The sequence below is a fragment of the Scyliorhinus torazame genome, chromosome 16, assembly GCF_047496885.1.
Source record: "Scyliorhinus torazame isolate Kashiwa2021f chromosome 16, sScyTor2.1, whole genome shotgun sequence".
Lineage (NCBI taxonomy): Eukaryota > Metazoa > Chordata > Chondrichthyes > Carcharhiniformes > Scyliorhinidae > Scyliorhinus > Scyliorhinus torazame.
The window spans coordinates 133,428,251-133,444,471 of record NC_092722.1 but is presented as its reverse complement, the minus strand read 5'-3'; the positions used below and the strand labels follow the sequence as shown (position 1 = coordinate 133,444,471).

General features: G+C 49.2%; 1 protein-coding gene across 1 annotated transcript in view; it reads right to left on the bottom strand.

Moving 5' to 3' along the window:
- LOC140392301 (protein CC2D2B-like) overlaps window positions 1–16,221 on the bottom strand; it is a 180,997-nt gene that overhangs the window by 119,240 nt on the left and 45,536 nt on the right. The window contains exons 9-10 of the mRNA XM_072477616.1: window positions 2,995–3,084; window positions 2,567–2,680 (exon numbers count right to left, since the gene is read on the bottom strand). Of these exons, the coding sequence (XP_072333717.1) occupies window positions 2,567–2,680; window positions 2,995–3,084 (204 nt within the window). The remainder of the gene's footprint in view (window positions 1–2,566; window positions 2,681–2,994; window positions 3,085–16,221) is intronic.

Genomic DNA, 16,221 nt, shown 5'->3' with positions numbered 1-16,221 from the left:
TCCCCTTGTCTCCATCACCGTTGGAACTCTATTGAGTGACCATTGCCTTGGCAGCATAGGAAACCAGCCACATGATCGCTTGTCAGCCATGACTAGTCACCCAGGAGGATAGAGGTTTGGAGTCACAAGTTGATTGCCTCCCACCAGCCGTGCCTGGAAGCATCCACCTACCCATCCCCCATCTCCACCCCTGCTACCCATCCCTTTATCCCTGTCTCTGACTGGAGCCAATGGCAAATAGCACAGGTTGAATGCGACTCCAGAGTTTGTTGTGATCTCGAGGTTATGAAACCTATGATATAGAAACAAATCTGCCGACTTGTGGGCTTCACCATAAAATGATCATCACAAATATACGTGGTTCTCATAGGGTTTTCTCATGATTATTAGTGTGTCCCTTTAGTTGGCCAATTGTGCCGACCATGAACTCCACCCATCTGAAAACACATTCCTCCAAATTCAATGTTACATTGAATGTGTTGCTTTGCTGTAAGTTACTTTTCAGACACGCCCCACCACCATCTACCATACCTGTCAACCACCAACTTCCATCCATCAACATTGACCAACCCAATACCACCTCCCGTTACCTGGACCTATAACCACCCACCTGCACATGCCTTTCCTTCCCTCACAGCCCACATCCTTTATCATCTCCATGCCCACCTTGGTCTTGCCCACTCGTGTTATCTGTGCCACCTTTCTTGTGCCCTCCATGACCCACCAGATGATAGCTTCACCTGCCAGACTCACACCTTGAACCTGCCACCCTATCACATCCCACGTACCCCTCTGGTTATGACTGTTTCTTCCACTACCAATACGCTGGGTTCATCCCCCAGGACCCCACCGTCAGCTCCGTTGGTCCCACCCTCTTACGCACTGTCAACTTGCCCAAACAAATCCCACCAACCTTCCCCGGACACCATTCCTCACTTTCCGCTGTAATACAGACCCCCACCCAAACCTTCCCTAGATATCTCCCCCCCCCCCCCCCCATTATCTTTGCCCATAAGCATGCCTCCCCAGTCCAGCCTTGGAGCTGCCTGTGATAGATGCATCTCAATTGCAATGCTTTTAAAGGTAGGTGAAAACAGCATTTACATACCTCGAGGTCATTGATGAAGTAAAACTCATCTGGTACATGCCAGTCATGTACAGTCATGAAACAGACCATTCCAATTATTGACCGACAGGGTTAAGTTATTGATTTGGAGAGGGAATGTGTTTCCACCAAGTTAGGCTTTTAATGAGCATTCATGAGTTCCCAACATCGATCAATAGGAATGTTGAGCTGCTTTTAACCTGCCATCAAAGTCAGCAGAACAAAATTCCAAATTTCCCGATGATGGAAAACTGACTTTTCCCATTGCTTCAAACGTTCCCCTGAACGCCATGATTCCTGGCACTAGCGGGAGCAGAAAATTGCACTCATAATTAAAATTTGACAAAAGGAAGAAAAATTTTGGTGATAAAAAGTGCACCCAGATTTTTAGTATATTACCCAGTGAACTCTTGTAACAATGCACACGCAGTATATCTGGTAATATAGTCTCTCATGTTGCTCTTTATGCTTCCTTCACTTCTCTTCCGTTTTCTTCCTCTTAAATCATTTTGCTGCTTTGCCTTCTCCCACTCATCCCCACTCGAGGGAGATGAGAGATCCAAAACCTCCTCATCCCCAATCAGCTTTTCTCCATCCCTGCACTCTTACAGCAGCTCTTGCTTGAATATGGTTTTGTTTTCTTTCAACATGTATATTTTAAAGGAGTGGATTAAATGGGCTGGATTTTATCCTCCCCCATGGGCAGATTTGAAGACAGAGACCACTATAAAATCAAGTGGCTGTCTTCCCATTGCCTACTTGCTCACTGCTGACCTGTCTGAAATTTTACAAGGGTGGGGATGGCATTGAGTAGACCTCCTTCCCTTGAGTCTTTTAAAGCCCTTAAGTGGCCAATTAATGGCCATTTAACAGCCTCATCCTGCCACCTCCAGTATTTTAGCCAGGGAGGAAGGAGGGGGGCCACGCTGGAAGCCCAGCAGTTTTAGCTGTGTGATCAGCTGTCAAGTCAAGGCTTGGGAGCTCACTCGATCTATCAGAACTCCCTTCCCAGATCTTCTCCCAACTTTGGCACTCTACTGGCTTCTTGAATCCAGACCCCTCATGATCCTCACCAATATCCCAACCCCAGATTTACCTGAACTGCTTGTAACAGCAGTGACCACCATTCTTGGTGGCATTGCTGGGACTACAGAGTCACCAGCCAATCAGATTGGCCAGCAGCTCTGAAAGGCAGGTATTACTCCTGAGGCAGGTTTCTACCAGAATTAATTTACTGCATGGAGGTCACTGAGATCATGGATGGGCTCTCCCCAACTTTTTGTCTGGGGGGATGGGACCATGGCACTCTGTAAAATTCAGACCAGAATGTGAAAATAAACTTGTTTCTGCATTTATTTCTATTTGTCTTTGCCCTCACTTTTCCCCACCTTTCATGTTGTCAACAGGCAGATGAATTAGAAATTGAGAAGCAAAATAAATCTTTATAATGACCATACTTACTTCAAGAATTGAGGTTCCTAAGAGTACAAAAGCATTCTCCTTCATGTACAACAAATAATTGCAAAGAAGGATTGCATGGTCCTCTTTACCTCCAAGTATCAGATTGAGAAATTGCTGAAGGAAAACAAAAGAATTGAAGCTGTCATTTGGCATGCTTGAACTAAACATGCTCATAGCTATTACTAATGTGCAAGTTAATAACACTTAGAAATCCCACACTTTTGGATATTGATCGATTGTACGAGAAGAATAATTGACCAGGAACAAATAACAAACATATATATAATACAGCATGTGTATAGAGTTATATTTGAAAACCTCATTCGTTTCATACCATACTACTCATATGTTAAATATTAAGTAACAGTTATGAGAAGTATGTCTTTCCTCTTAAAATATGTGACATTTATATCTAGTTTTATACTTGCCTGTGATGTCAGCCAAATACTGCAGGAATCTGAGAAACCTAGGCTATCTGGAAGGTATGGAATCAAGGACACAAATCTAGCTATAAGATTCTAAAATGGGAGAAAGTACAGATTATATATGTGTTGATAATATTGCAAATAATATAAAGATGATTTTTTTTTATAAACTAACGTAACTATTCATTTATTTTGATAGCTGTCAAATGGTTTTCTTATATTGTTAATTTAGGAGTTAATAAATAAATGTAGTAAATTTTGTCAGATGTAAGTGAGCAATCATAGTTCGTAACTTGTTAAACTCAAAAGATTTTACAAAAATTCACTAATTTCCAAACATGTGAGCTCACAATTACTCAGAGGAGAGTTCTAAATGGAGACAGAGGGAATAATGAAATGACTGCCAGTGTGGGGAGTGGAGAAAATCAGGCCAGAAGTCGTTCTGATGCTTTGTAATATCCAATTTCAACAGGGCTATCTAATAATAATTTTACTTCTGCATTTTCCATCAACAATTACAAAAAATTGGTGTGGTGCACACCGCATAATAACTTCAATTCAATTTCAAAGGTAGAATTTGGAGGGATTAGGAGTTTGTGCAAAGATATGACGAAGTTTAAAAATTGACTTAGGACATTCAAAGGCTTCATCCGGTTTAACGATGCATCACTGAATGTATTTCTGGGTGCACTGCAAAGTTAAAAGGAACTAATCTTCCTAGTAAGAAGTCTTACAACACCGGGTTAAAGTCCAACAGGTTTGTTTCGATGTCACTAGCTTTCGGAGCGCTGCTCCTTCCTCAGGTGAATGAAGGGGTATGTTCCAGAAACATATATATAGACAGATTCAAAGATGCCAGACAATGCTTGGAATGCGAGCATTAGCAGGTGATTAAATCTTTACAGATCCAGAGATGGGGTAACCCCAGGTTAAAGAGGTGTGAATTGTGTCAAGCCAGGACAGTTGGTAGGATTTCGCAGGCCAGATGGTGGGGGATGAATGTAATGCGACATGAATCCCAGGTCCCGGTTGAGGCCGCACTCATGTGTGCGGAACTTGGCTATAAGCTTCTGCTCGGCGATTCTGGGTTGTTGCGCGTCCTGAAGGCCGCCTTGGAGAACGCTTACCCGGAGATCAGAGGCTGAATGCCCTTGAATGCTGAAGTGTTCCCCGACTGGAAGGGAACATTCCTGCCTGGTGATTGTCGCGCGATGTCCGTTCAGACGCTGCGACAACGAATGAATGGACATCGCGCGACAATCACCAGGCAGGAATGTTCCCTTCCATTCGGGGAACACTTCAGCATTCAAGGGCATTCAGCCTCTGATCTCCGGGTAAGCGTTCTCCAAGGCGGCCTTCAGGACGCGCAACAACGCAGAATCGCCGAGGAGAAGCTTATAGCCAAGTTCCGCACACATGAGCGCGGCCTCAACCGGGACCTGGGATTCATGCCGCATTACATTCATCCCCCACCATCTGGCCTGCGAAATCCTACCAACTGTCCTGGCTTGACACAATTCACACCTCTTTAACCTGGGGTTACCCCATCTCTGGATCTGTAAAGATTTAATCACCTGCTAATGCTCGCATTCCAAGCATTGTCTGGCATCTTTGAATCTGTCTATATATATGTTTCTGGAACATACCTCTTCATTCACCTGAGGAAGGAGCAAGCGCTCCGAAAGCTAGTGACATCGAAACAAACCTGTTGGACTTTAACCTGGTGTTGTAAGACTTCTTACTGTGCTCACCCCAGTCCAACGCCGGCATCTCCACATCATGCCTAATCTTGCTAGTAATGGAAGGAAAAAACATATTGCTGTCACCATGAAGTTCTAGTTGTAGGTGGCTGACGAGCAGCAGAAGTACTGTAATAGATTCCTTAATCCTGTGTAGGATGTGCTTTAATGGCCTGCCCAGATCAGGAGAATACCGATGCAGATTCATTTATATGCTAATATATAAAGCCGCCCTTCTCATTTTTCTTATCAAGTGTACTCCATCCCATCACTCCTCACACCCCCTTAAGTTTCAAAGACACCTGTTTATTTTCTTTGCATTTTCTCACATTCACAAATATCCTACCACTACTTCCACTCACCCAATCCTTATGCAATGTTATGCACATGCCTGGCAGTCATCTTCATTGGATACACTGCATTCATTGGGTGAACACATGCCCTTCTTGATTTGTTCTTCCCCATTCAAGAGGGAACAAGACATAACAGAGAGGGAAACGAACCAGAAGCGACACAATACAGATTGTGCAGTTGATGGCTACTAAGAAAAAGCAGTGAAGATCAATGGTATCACCGCATTCCTGACCAGCCAAGATAGGAACTTCACAGCTGCCTGGTGACGAATTAGAAAATTCTGACACGTATCTCATACAAGACTCGGTAATGTTTACTTAATTTCAGCAACAAGTGAAAAATAATAAGCATTATTATGCTGGTAGCTTTTGTTACATTGGCAATGCTAACTCTAATCCATTTCTTTGCTTCTCCAGGAACTTTACAAAGAGTGGTATTCTGTCAACTTTCATAGTGGTGATTCTTTAGTGGTGATTCTTCAGATGATCAGATTCCTTCTGCAGGAGTGCCATAACAGGCAGAGTTAACACAGTTTTATGAAAGGGAAGTTCTGTTTGACAGATCTATTGGTCTTTTTTTGGTGGTATAACTAGAAAGGTAGTAAAGGAGAGGCCAGTGAATGTGGTATATTTGTATTTTCAGAAGACATTCAACAAGGTGCAACACAAACGGTTGATGCACAAAATTAAGTCATATTAGATTGGGGGATATATTAGCATGGATTGAGGATTGGTTGACACAGAACACAGATGGCGTGATTTAGTCATGTCAGTCATGGGCATAAATCCCGTATTGGCATCTAAATTTCGCGAGAGGCCAAGAATGGTTGGCGAGATTTCTGATCGCAATATTCCCAGGCCCTCCCGATGACGCAATCAGGTTCACGCCCAGGAAGGGCATGAACCTGATTTATATACATTTGAATCCATTACCATGTACTTAGCGTGGTTAATGTCACATCTTCAGCCCTCATTGAATCTTCTCACCCACCTGGCATGACGTCATACCAATGCAAATTCAACTGCTTTTTAACAGCGGGAACCAGGCGTCATGACCTCGGAGAGGGAGGGAGGAGGTGAGCACCACTGTCTCCACCTAGCACCAGGGAGTTCAAGAGGACAAAGCCCGGTGGCAGCTCCGGAGTGTGGCGGGAAGGCAGGTCGGGGTTTCCAGGATGGTGGTCAGGGCCGGTGTGGATGGTCCTGAAGTCTGCTGCCTGTGTTGTTTAAAAGTTCTAAAGGCTGTGTTAGTCTGCTACATGTGGTGTTTAAAAATTACTAGAGGGCTATATTAATCTGCTACCTGTGTTTTTTAAACATTCTTAGAGGGCTGTGTTGGTCTATTGCCTGTGGGTGTTTATAAATTCTTAGGGGTCTGTGATATTCTGCTGCCTATGGGATTTAAAAGGTCTTAAAGGGCAGTGTATGTGGCATGGGGTGGCAGCGGACCACATGGGGTGGGTGTGGGGTGTGATGAGAGCCAAAGAGGCAGGTCTAATGACTGGGATGGATGTGACCCCGAAAGAGAAGGCAACATGGTACTCAGCCTGAGGGTAGAACGGAAGGGGAGTGGCAACAACTCTGGAGTTGCTGTCCAGGAGTCTTAAGTTTTGAGGCATAATAGCAATAAGTTCTCAAAATTATGCAGCCTGACTGAGAAGGGTGCCCAAGTGTTTAATTGAACCCATAGTATTCATCCCATCCTGCCCACAGTCTCAAAGTCAATGAATGGGCTGAACACCCAGGGTTCAAGGTTAAACTCTTGGGTACATGGAACCGAGAGTCAATGGGCTTGCTTATGTGCCGGAACTAACGCCTGCCAGCGAGGATCCATTAGTTCCCAATGTAGACATCACCGTCCATTTGACCCTGCCAATGAGGGATGTGCAAGCATATAAACCTCCTGCCAAAGTCCTTAGTGATGTAGAGAATGAGAAAGGGGAAAACCAGATAGGAGGTCAAAGGCGACTCTGACTGGGTGAGGGCATAGGCCAAGGCCTGACATGTATTGGAGATAGAATAGAACGCATACAGTGAAGAAAGAGGCCATTAAAACCATCGACTCTGCATTGAGCCTCTGAAAGAGCCCTCCACCCAGGCCGACTCACCTACCCCATCCCCACAACCCTGTGCATTGATCATGGTCAATCCACCTAATCTGCACATCTCTGGACACTAAGAAACAATTTAGCATGGCCAATCCACCTAAACTGCACATCTTTGGACTGTGGAAAGAAACTGGAGCACCTGGAGAAACCCATGCAGACATGGGGAGAATGTGCAAACTCCACACAGACAGTCACCCAAGACCTGGTGCTGGGATGAAGCAGTGCTAATCACTGTGCCACAGGGGAATGGAATCTTGGGAAGCAAAATTGAAAGCCTGGAAGGTGGGCTGCTATTGGAGCCATGAGTAAGGTGGTGAAGAACAATAATATTTAACTCAGTGACATGTGCAGATATTACAAGTGGTAATGACCCTCAACTACTTGTGCCTAACTTCACCTGTGGCCACACTGTGCCCCAACAAGTCTTTAAACTTGCAAACCCTCCCACTATGTCTAGGAGTGTTCCCAGGGTGCACATCATAAGTGGAAGTGGTTTGGTGCCTTCCATGCCTTGTTGCCTGAGATGCTCTTGACAGACATCCTCTGGAGGGCTGGGAACTGGACGGACCCGACCAATTTTAGGATGCACTGGTGTTGCTGTATCACTCTGTTCTGCCTGCTGTCCTGGAGTTGTGCCAAGCTCAGGAAGGGTGGATTCAGATTGGCTGGTCCCTCCCAGGATCTCCTGGGTGGAAGTCCCTAGAATGTGCTCCAGTAAATCCTCCTCATTCCAGGTGCTCATGGGTGCCTGGTTTACTCCATGGGAAGGAGGGGCAGCTGGAGTGAGCTGCAGAAGTCTCAACGCCATCTGGCACTGCCAGTCCTGGATGCCCGCTATTGTCTGAACAAGGTAGTTGAAGCCTTTAGCCATGGTGCTCAAGGGACTCAGCCATTGCTTCAGTCTTCTCGTGTCATGGATCTGATCTCTTGCCCCAGGCTTTCCACTGCGGATGCCACCCTTGCGGCGTTGACCTAGGTGCCAACTATTACCAGCAACATCTCTTACAACAGAAGGATTTGGGACTCCTCCATTCGACGCTGTAGTCACAGGAGTGTCACTGACAACCCCTCCTGGTATTCCTGGCTCTGCTTTTGGATCTCCAGCAGCTGAGGGAGAAACATATCCAAAGGCACAGTATCTGGCTGGGGCACAGCTGTGTCCTGGGATCCAACAGACATCCAACTGTCCGATCCCTGGGACGTTCCTGCCTCTACTGGATGTGCATCAGAAGCAGTGTGGTGCTTGCCAGAAAGAGAGCCAGAAGCCCGTCTGCTAACTTCACCCACTGAGGTGTGTGTCTCAGCGATGGTGGATCATGCGGGTGATAGCTGTGATGCTCCATCCCTGTCCTTCTCTGAGAACTCCTCCACGTTGGGTAGTGGGGCACTTCTGGTTGACAAGCTAGGCTCTTCGGGTGATGTTCCTACAAGGCAAGGGACACGGTTTTAGTACTGGTTAAGTGTTTCGACAACAAAGCACTCAGATGAGACTGATCATCGGGATGAAGGTGCAGTATTTCCTCACTTTTCTTTCGCAGGTACACCTTGCTCTCAGTGAAAGTCTGCTCCAGTGCCTCCCCTGCAAGCTCGATGACCCTCTTTTTGAATGGAGTTAGAATCCTGAGCTTAGGCATTCCACCACCTGTGTCCTCTCTGTCTCCGGTTGTCGGTATATTCTTCCGCAGGAAACAAAAAGGGATAATGTGAACTGGACAAATGGTGGGTTAGAGGTCGGTGACAATGGGCATGTATGGACACTGTGCCTGAGCAGGAAGGGGTTCTGATGAGGAGTGCTGGGAGTTTGAGGATGATGCTGCGAGGTCAGGTGCTGGGAACCTGACTGAACCCAATCACTGACTGTTGCTGGGCAGGATACGGTTCTTAGCCAATCCATTGGCTCTGGGCCAACTAATCAAACTGATCTCGCCGATCTCTTGGGTGCCAGAAAGTCTGAGTTCTTCTGTTCAAAATTTAAATCTTCATAGCACAGTGTACTATTTTGCAACTTTTTAATTCACTTCCTCTGCCCGACTTCAAGGTATGTTCATTAAATATCCACAGATCAAAAATGATAATGATAAAGTAAAAGAAATGGGAAATAAGGGAATCAACAGGAAGGGCTCTTACAATAGCCTGTTCCTGCCTCATCCACATATCCTTTGACCCTTTTCTCCTAAGAGCTATATTTAATTCCTTCTTGACGACATACAGGATAGGATTCTCCAGACCCTCAGCTGTGTATTTCTCGGCAGGGCTCTGCTTGCTGGTGGCATTTCCCATTGAAGCCCATGCCGCCAGGGTGCACTGCCAGCGAGAAAAGAGAATCAAACGGCTGGAGAATTCTGGCCACAATGTTTTGGCCTCAATTACTTTCAGTGGTAATGAATTACACATGCTCGCCACTCTCTAGGTGAAGAAATTTCTCCTCATCGCAGTCCTAAATCCCCTTATCCTTAGACTGCGACCCCTGGTTCTGAACTCCCCCACCTGGACTCCCATATCCTTCCTGCATCTACCCTGTCTAGTCTTGTTAGAATTTATATAGGTTTATATAAGATCCCCCCTCATTCTTCTGAACTCAGCGAATATAATCCTAACTGACTCAATCTCTCCTCATGTGTCAGTCTTGCCAACCCAGGAATCAGTCTGATAAACCTTTGCTGCACTCCCTCTACAGCAAGAATAAGGAGGCCCTCAGATAAGGAGGCCCAAACTGCACATAATATTCCAAGTGTAGTCTCACCAAGGCACTGTATAATTGCAGCAAGCCATCCCTGCTTTTGTACTTGAATCCTCTCGTTATGAAGGCCAACATACCGTTTTCCTTCTATACCACCAGCTGCATCTGCATGCTTACTTTCAGTGATTGGTGTACGATGACACCCAGATCTCATTGCACATTCCCAATTCTTAATTTATAGCCATTCAGATATTATCTGCCTTCCTATTTTTGCTACCTAAGTGGATAACCCTAAATTTATCCACATTATACTGCATCTGCCATTCATTTACCCACTCACTCAACTTTGACAAAGGGTCATCTGGACTCGAAACATTAGCTCCTTTCTCTCCATACAGATGATGCCAGATCAGCTTAGATTTTCCAGCATTTTCTCTTTGGTTTGAGATTCCAGAATCTGCAGTAATTTGCTTTTATCCAGTCCTTATCTTCAATATTTCCCTGGACTCAGCCTGCCTCTGCAGCTGGTGCACCAGCATGTGGGCTCGCCTTCTCCCCGTACTCATATTGCACCCCTCTTGCCCCACGCAGATGCCCTACCACCCTCCCCGTTGTCAGCCTGTCAAACTACCACTGCAACATTTTCCTCCTCGCCAATCCCTCCACGGTGGGCACCCTCGAATACTCCCAGTCCACCTCCACTATCTCGCTCACTAGATGATCAAGTTCCTCCCTCCTTTCCCTATCCGCACAAGCCTTAAACAAAATAATTTCCCCCGGACCACTGCCTTCAGTGCTTCCCAAAAAATGGCTGCCGACACCTCCCCATTCTGATTCAACTCCACATGCTCCTTAATTGCCGCCCGCACCTTATCACAAAAACCTCCATCAGCCAACAACCCCAAATCAAACCTCCATCCCGGACTCTGCTCTCTTCCCGCTCTGAACCGAATCTCCAGCCAATGGGGCACATGGTGGTCCGAGATAACGATCCCTGCATACTCTGCCCCCTCCATCCCAACCAAAATCTCCCAAGTAATCTCACTACAAAGTAATCAATCCTCAAATACACCTTATGGACGTCTGAAGAGAAGGAATATTCCCTTCCCCCTGGGTTCTGAAAGCACCATGGATCCACCATACCCATCCTCTCCATAAACCCCCACCCCCTTGGCATTCGTACTCTCCCCATCGACCTGGGGCTCGACCTATCCACCGTCGCTCAAGTACACAGTTAAAATCTCCTCCCATGAACAACTGGTGCGTGTCCAAATCCGTTGACCTCTAGCTCCGCCCTGAAGGCGGAGTATAAGAAGCCGGAGTCCTCCCCCGCAGGGCATTCTACTATCGAGCTGCGGGGGAACAGACACGCTTAATAAAGCCTCATCGACTTCACTCTATTCGTCTCACGGAGTCTTTGTGCGATATACACCCACAACCTTTTAAGCGGCCCATTCAGTCCCCGGACGTTCCACGTTAACAGCCTTACTGGAGGCTTACGCCTCCAATACCCTCTACCATCCGTCATCTTCCCCACTTAACTCCCTCCCCCTTAATTGAACCCTGTACCTAGCTCATCCAGTTCGCCCCCTTCTCCGCCCTTAACCATGTCATCTCTCACCCCCTGCCATGTCGCAACACCATTGGAAGTAAAGTTGTGAGACTAGCCGGTCCAGCAGAAAGAAACCCTCCAACCCTCCCACTTCACCAACTGTCAGAATGAACATCGCTCAGTCCTGGATGTGATTAACAACAGAATTCAATGCCTGTAATCCCTTGTGAACTCGCTGTGCCCGCAGACTGAATAGCAGAGTGAACCCCTTCGCACACACAGAACAGGTGAATGGCCTCTCCCCAGAGTGAATTCACTGGTGTTTCTACAGAATGGATGACATTCTAAAATTCTTTGTGCAGCTGAATGTTCTCTCCTTAGTGTGAATGCGCTGGTGGATTGTCAGTCCCTGAGAGCTTTTAAAATGACTCTGACAGTCAGAGCATTTAAAGCACAACCCGGGTGGGAGGGGTCTTTGATTATGCTGCCCGCTTTTCCAAGATGTAGACAGTCAATAGATGGGAGGCTGGTTCACGTGATGGACTGGCTGTGTTCACGACTCTCTTCAGTTTCTTTTTTTTAAATAAAGTTAGAGAACCCAATTAATTTTTTCCAATTAAGAGGCAATTTAGCGTGGCCAATCCACCTACCCTGCACATCTTGGGTTGTGGGGGCGAAACCCACGCTGACACGGGGAGAATGTGCAAACTCCACACAAAAAGTGACCCAGAGCCAGGATCGAACCTGGGACCTCGGCTCCATGAGGCAGCAGACTCTCTTTAGTTTCATATGGTCTTAGTCCGAGCAGTTGCCATACCAGGCTGTGATGCAGCCAGATAGGATGCTTTCTGTGCTGCATCTGTAACAATTGGCCCGGCCTGGAAGACCTTCATTACCAAGGAACTGATGCCGATGATGGAGGTGATAAAAGTGGAGATCCAGGTGACAGTGATGGAAGCGGTGGTTGCCATGCAGTCAGCGATCGAGGCAATGAGGAAGAAGTTGGAGGCTCAGGGGAAGACGATCCTAGAGCTGGATGATGCACGATCAATTACACAAAGACGAGAGTTGGATGCAATCGAGGCTTTATTACACTAAGATGTGTGGCCTCCTACAGCAGCTGGCGAAATGGCTGCTGTTCGAGGAGCACACATATTTATACTCCGCCTACCGGGCAGAGCCAGCAGGCAGGGAACTACCCCGTACCTGTAGTACAGGGCCTTACTGTAAAGCACCTACACCGACATCCTCTATGTACAATATATACATCAGTGGTGCCTACCACATTCACCCCCTGTTAAAATTGAGCCCAGCGGGGGTGGTGAAGAACTATATACAGGTAGATGTTTGAAAGGACAGAGAGAAAAGAAAATTGAGTCCAGCGGGGTGGAGGGGGAAATTATATACAGAGTGATGATGTTTTAAAAGTCCAAGTCATGTTACAGATTCAGTTGGTCTGGAGCCTTGATCTGCCGTTGGGAGCGCCGCGGTGCTGGCGGCGATTCCGGTGTCGGCCTGGTCTTCGGTGGCTCCGGGAGCGTGTCGAAGTCCTCTTCATCCCCGGGTGTGGGCAGGGGGAGGACGGATTGTCCTGAGGCAGGGGTTGCGGCTGGGTGCGCCGGGGGAGGGGGGTGGCGCCGGGCCCGGGGGGGGGGGGGGGGGGGGGGGGTGAGTGTGCGGAACTAGCTGGTGCCAGGTCACTGAGGAAGACTGTATCTTGGCGGCCATCGGGGTACGCTACGTAGGCGTATTGTGGGTTGGCGTGGAGTAGCTGTACCCTCTCAACCAACGGGTCTGCCTTGTGGAGTCGTACGTATTTACAGAGGAGTACGCGTCCTGGAGGCAAAGAGACGTTCATGGGGTGTTTCATTAGTCGCAGTGCATAGGAGCGACCGAATGGAGTGCATGGCGTCGGGGAGGACCTCCTGCCAGCGGGAGGCCGGGAGATTTCTGGACCGTAGGGCCAGCTGGACGGCCCTCCAGACAGTCCATTCTCCTGCTCCAGCTGCCCGTTTCCCCGGGAGTTGTAGCTGGTCAGCCTGCTCGAGGCGATACTCCTGTTGAGCAGGAACTGACGCAGCTCATCACTCATGAATGAGGATCCCCTGTCGCTGTGGACGTAGGCGGGGAAGCCGAACAGAACGAAGATGGTGTTGAGGGCTTTGATGACAATGGCAGACGTCATGTCAGGGCATGGGATGGCGAAAGGCAATCTGGAATATTCATCGACCACACTGAGGAAGTACGTGCTACGGTCGGATGAGGGGAGAGGCCCTTTGAAGTCCACGCTGAGGTGTTTAAAGGGGCGGGAGGCCTTCACCAGGCACGCACGGTCTGGCCAGTAGAAGTGCGGTTTGCACTCCACGCAGACCTGGCAGTCTCTGGTGATAGCCCTGACTTCCTCGATGGAGTAGGGTAGATTGCGGGCCTTGATGAAATGGTAAAAACGTGTGACCCCCGGGTGACAGAAGTTGTCGTGCAGAGTCCGGAGTCTGTCCACCTGTGCGCTGGCACATGTACCTCGGGATAGGGCATCGAGGGGCTCATTGAGCTTACCGGGGCGATACAAAATCTCATAGTTGCAGGTGGAGAGCTCGATCCTCCACCTCAAGATTTTATCATTTTTGACCTTACCCCGCTGTGTGTTATTGAACATCAAGGCAACCGACCGTTGGTGAGTGAGGAGAGTGAATGTCCTGCCGGCCAGGTAATGCCTCCAATGTCATACAGCTTCAACGATGGCTAGGGCCTCTTTCTCGACGGAGGAATGCCGAATTTCGGAGGCATGTAGGGTTTGTGAAAAAAACGCCACGGGCCTGCCTGCCTAGTTGAGGTCGGCAGCTAGAGTGACATCTGATGCATCGCTCTCGACTTGGAATGGTAACGTCTCATCGACCGCATGCATCGCGGCCTTAGCGATGTCGACCTTGATACGGTTGAAGGCCTGGTGTGCCTCGGCCGTTAAGGGAAAAAGAGTGGATTGAATGAGTGGGCGGGCCTTGTCTGCATAGTTTGGGACCCACTGGGCGTAATAAGAAAAGAACTCCAGGCATCGTTTGAGGGTTTTGGGGCAGTGCGGGAGGGGGAGTTCCATGAGGGGGCGCATGCGGTCAGGTTCGGGCCCCGGAACTCCGTTCTGGACCACATAGCCGAGGATGGCTAGGCGGTTCGTGCTGAACATGCACTTCTCCTTGTTGTAGGTTAGGTTGAGGAGAGTGGCGGTGTGGAGAAATGTGGCAAGGTTGGCGTCATGGTCCTGCTGATCGTGGCCACAGATAGTGACATTGTCCAGGTACGGGAAAGTGGCCCGCAGCCCATACCGGTCAACCATTCGGTCCATTTCCCGTCAGAAAACCGAGACCCCGTTGGTGACGCCAAAGGGAACCCTAAGAAAGTGGTAAAGACGGCCATCTGCCTCGAAGGCAGTGTATGGGCGGTCCGCCTTACGGATGGGAGCTGGTGATAGGCGGATTTCAGGTCCACAGTTGAGAAGACCCGGTACTGTGCAATCTGATTGACCATATCAGATATGCGTGGAACGGGGTACGCGTTGAGTTGCGTGTACCTATTGATGGTCTGGCTGTAGTCCACGACCATCCTGTGTTTCTCCCCAGTTTTCACAACTACCACTTGGGCTCTCCAGGGGCTGTTGCTGGCCTCGATGATGCCTTTCCGAAGCAATCGCTGGACCTCGGACCTGATGAAGATCCTGTCCTGGGCGCTGTATCGTCTGCTCCTGGTGGCGACAGGTTTGCAATCCGGGGTTAAGTTTGCAAATAGAGAAGGTGGGTCAACCTTTAGGGTCTCGAGGCCGCATACAGTAAGGTGTGGTATGGGCCCGCCAAATTTCAGTGTTAGGCTCTAGAGGTTGCACTGGAATTCCAGGCCGAGTAGCAAGGCAGCGCAGAGGTTGGGGAGGATGTAGAGGCGGAAGCCACTGAACTCCACGCCCTGGACAGTGAGAGTGGCGATGCAGTACCCCCGGATTGCCACGGAGTGGGACCCGGAGGCCAGGGAGATTCTCTGGTTAGCGGGGTGTACCGCGAGGGAGCAGCGCCTTACCGTATCGGGGTGAATGAAGCTCTCGGTGCTCCCGGAGTCCAGCAGACAGGAGATCTCGTGCCCATCGATCTTCATGTTGGTAGAAGCCGTTGCCAGATTGTGTGGCCGAGACTGGTCGATCGTGACTGAGGCGAGACGTGGCTGGTTGGCGGCGGTTGCAGGCGGCGCGTGGCCAGATGAGGTGCCCGGGGGGCATGGGTCCTGGTAAGGTGACGGCGCCCACGGGCCGCACGTGTCGTGGGGAAAACGAGATGGAGGCACCTGATGATCCTGGGGAGAACAAGATGGCGGCGCCCACGGGCCGCACGTGGTGGGGGGTCAAACAAGATGGCGGCGCCCACGAGCCGCACGTGGTCCGGGGAGGGGAAGATGGCGGCACCCACTGGCCGCAAGTGGGGGAGCTGGAACAATAGCGGCAACTGAGTGGGCCTGGCACACCGCAGCGAAGTGCCCCTTCTTGCCACAGGCCTTGCAAAGGGCACGCCGGGCCGGCAGCACTGTCGGGGGCGTTTGGACTGCCCACAGAAGTAACATTTGGGGCCCCCGGGGTTGGTTGGCTGCCGCGCGGCACAGGCGTGAGGCTGGCTGAGGGTGGTCGCTGGTGAGGTCCACGATGGGGCGGCCATCCACGATGCACAGGAGGGGTGGGCCGCGCGGTCGGGGGCGCAGGCCTGGATGTTGCGCAAAGCGACTGTAAGCGAGAGCGCTAGCATTTTGGTTTCCGCGAGGTCGAGCG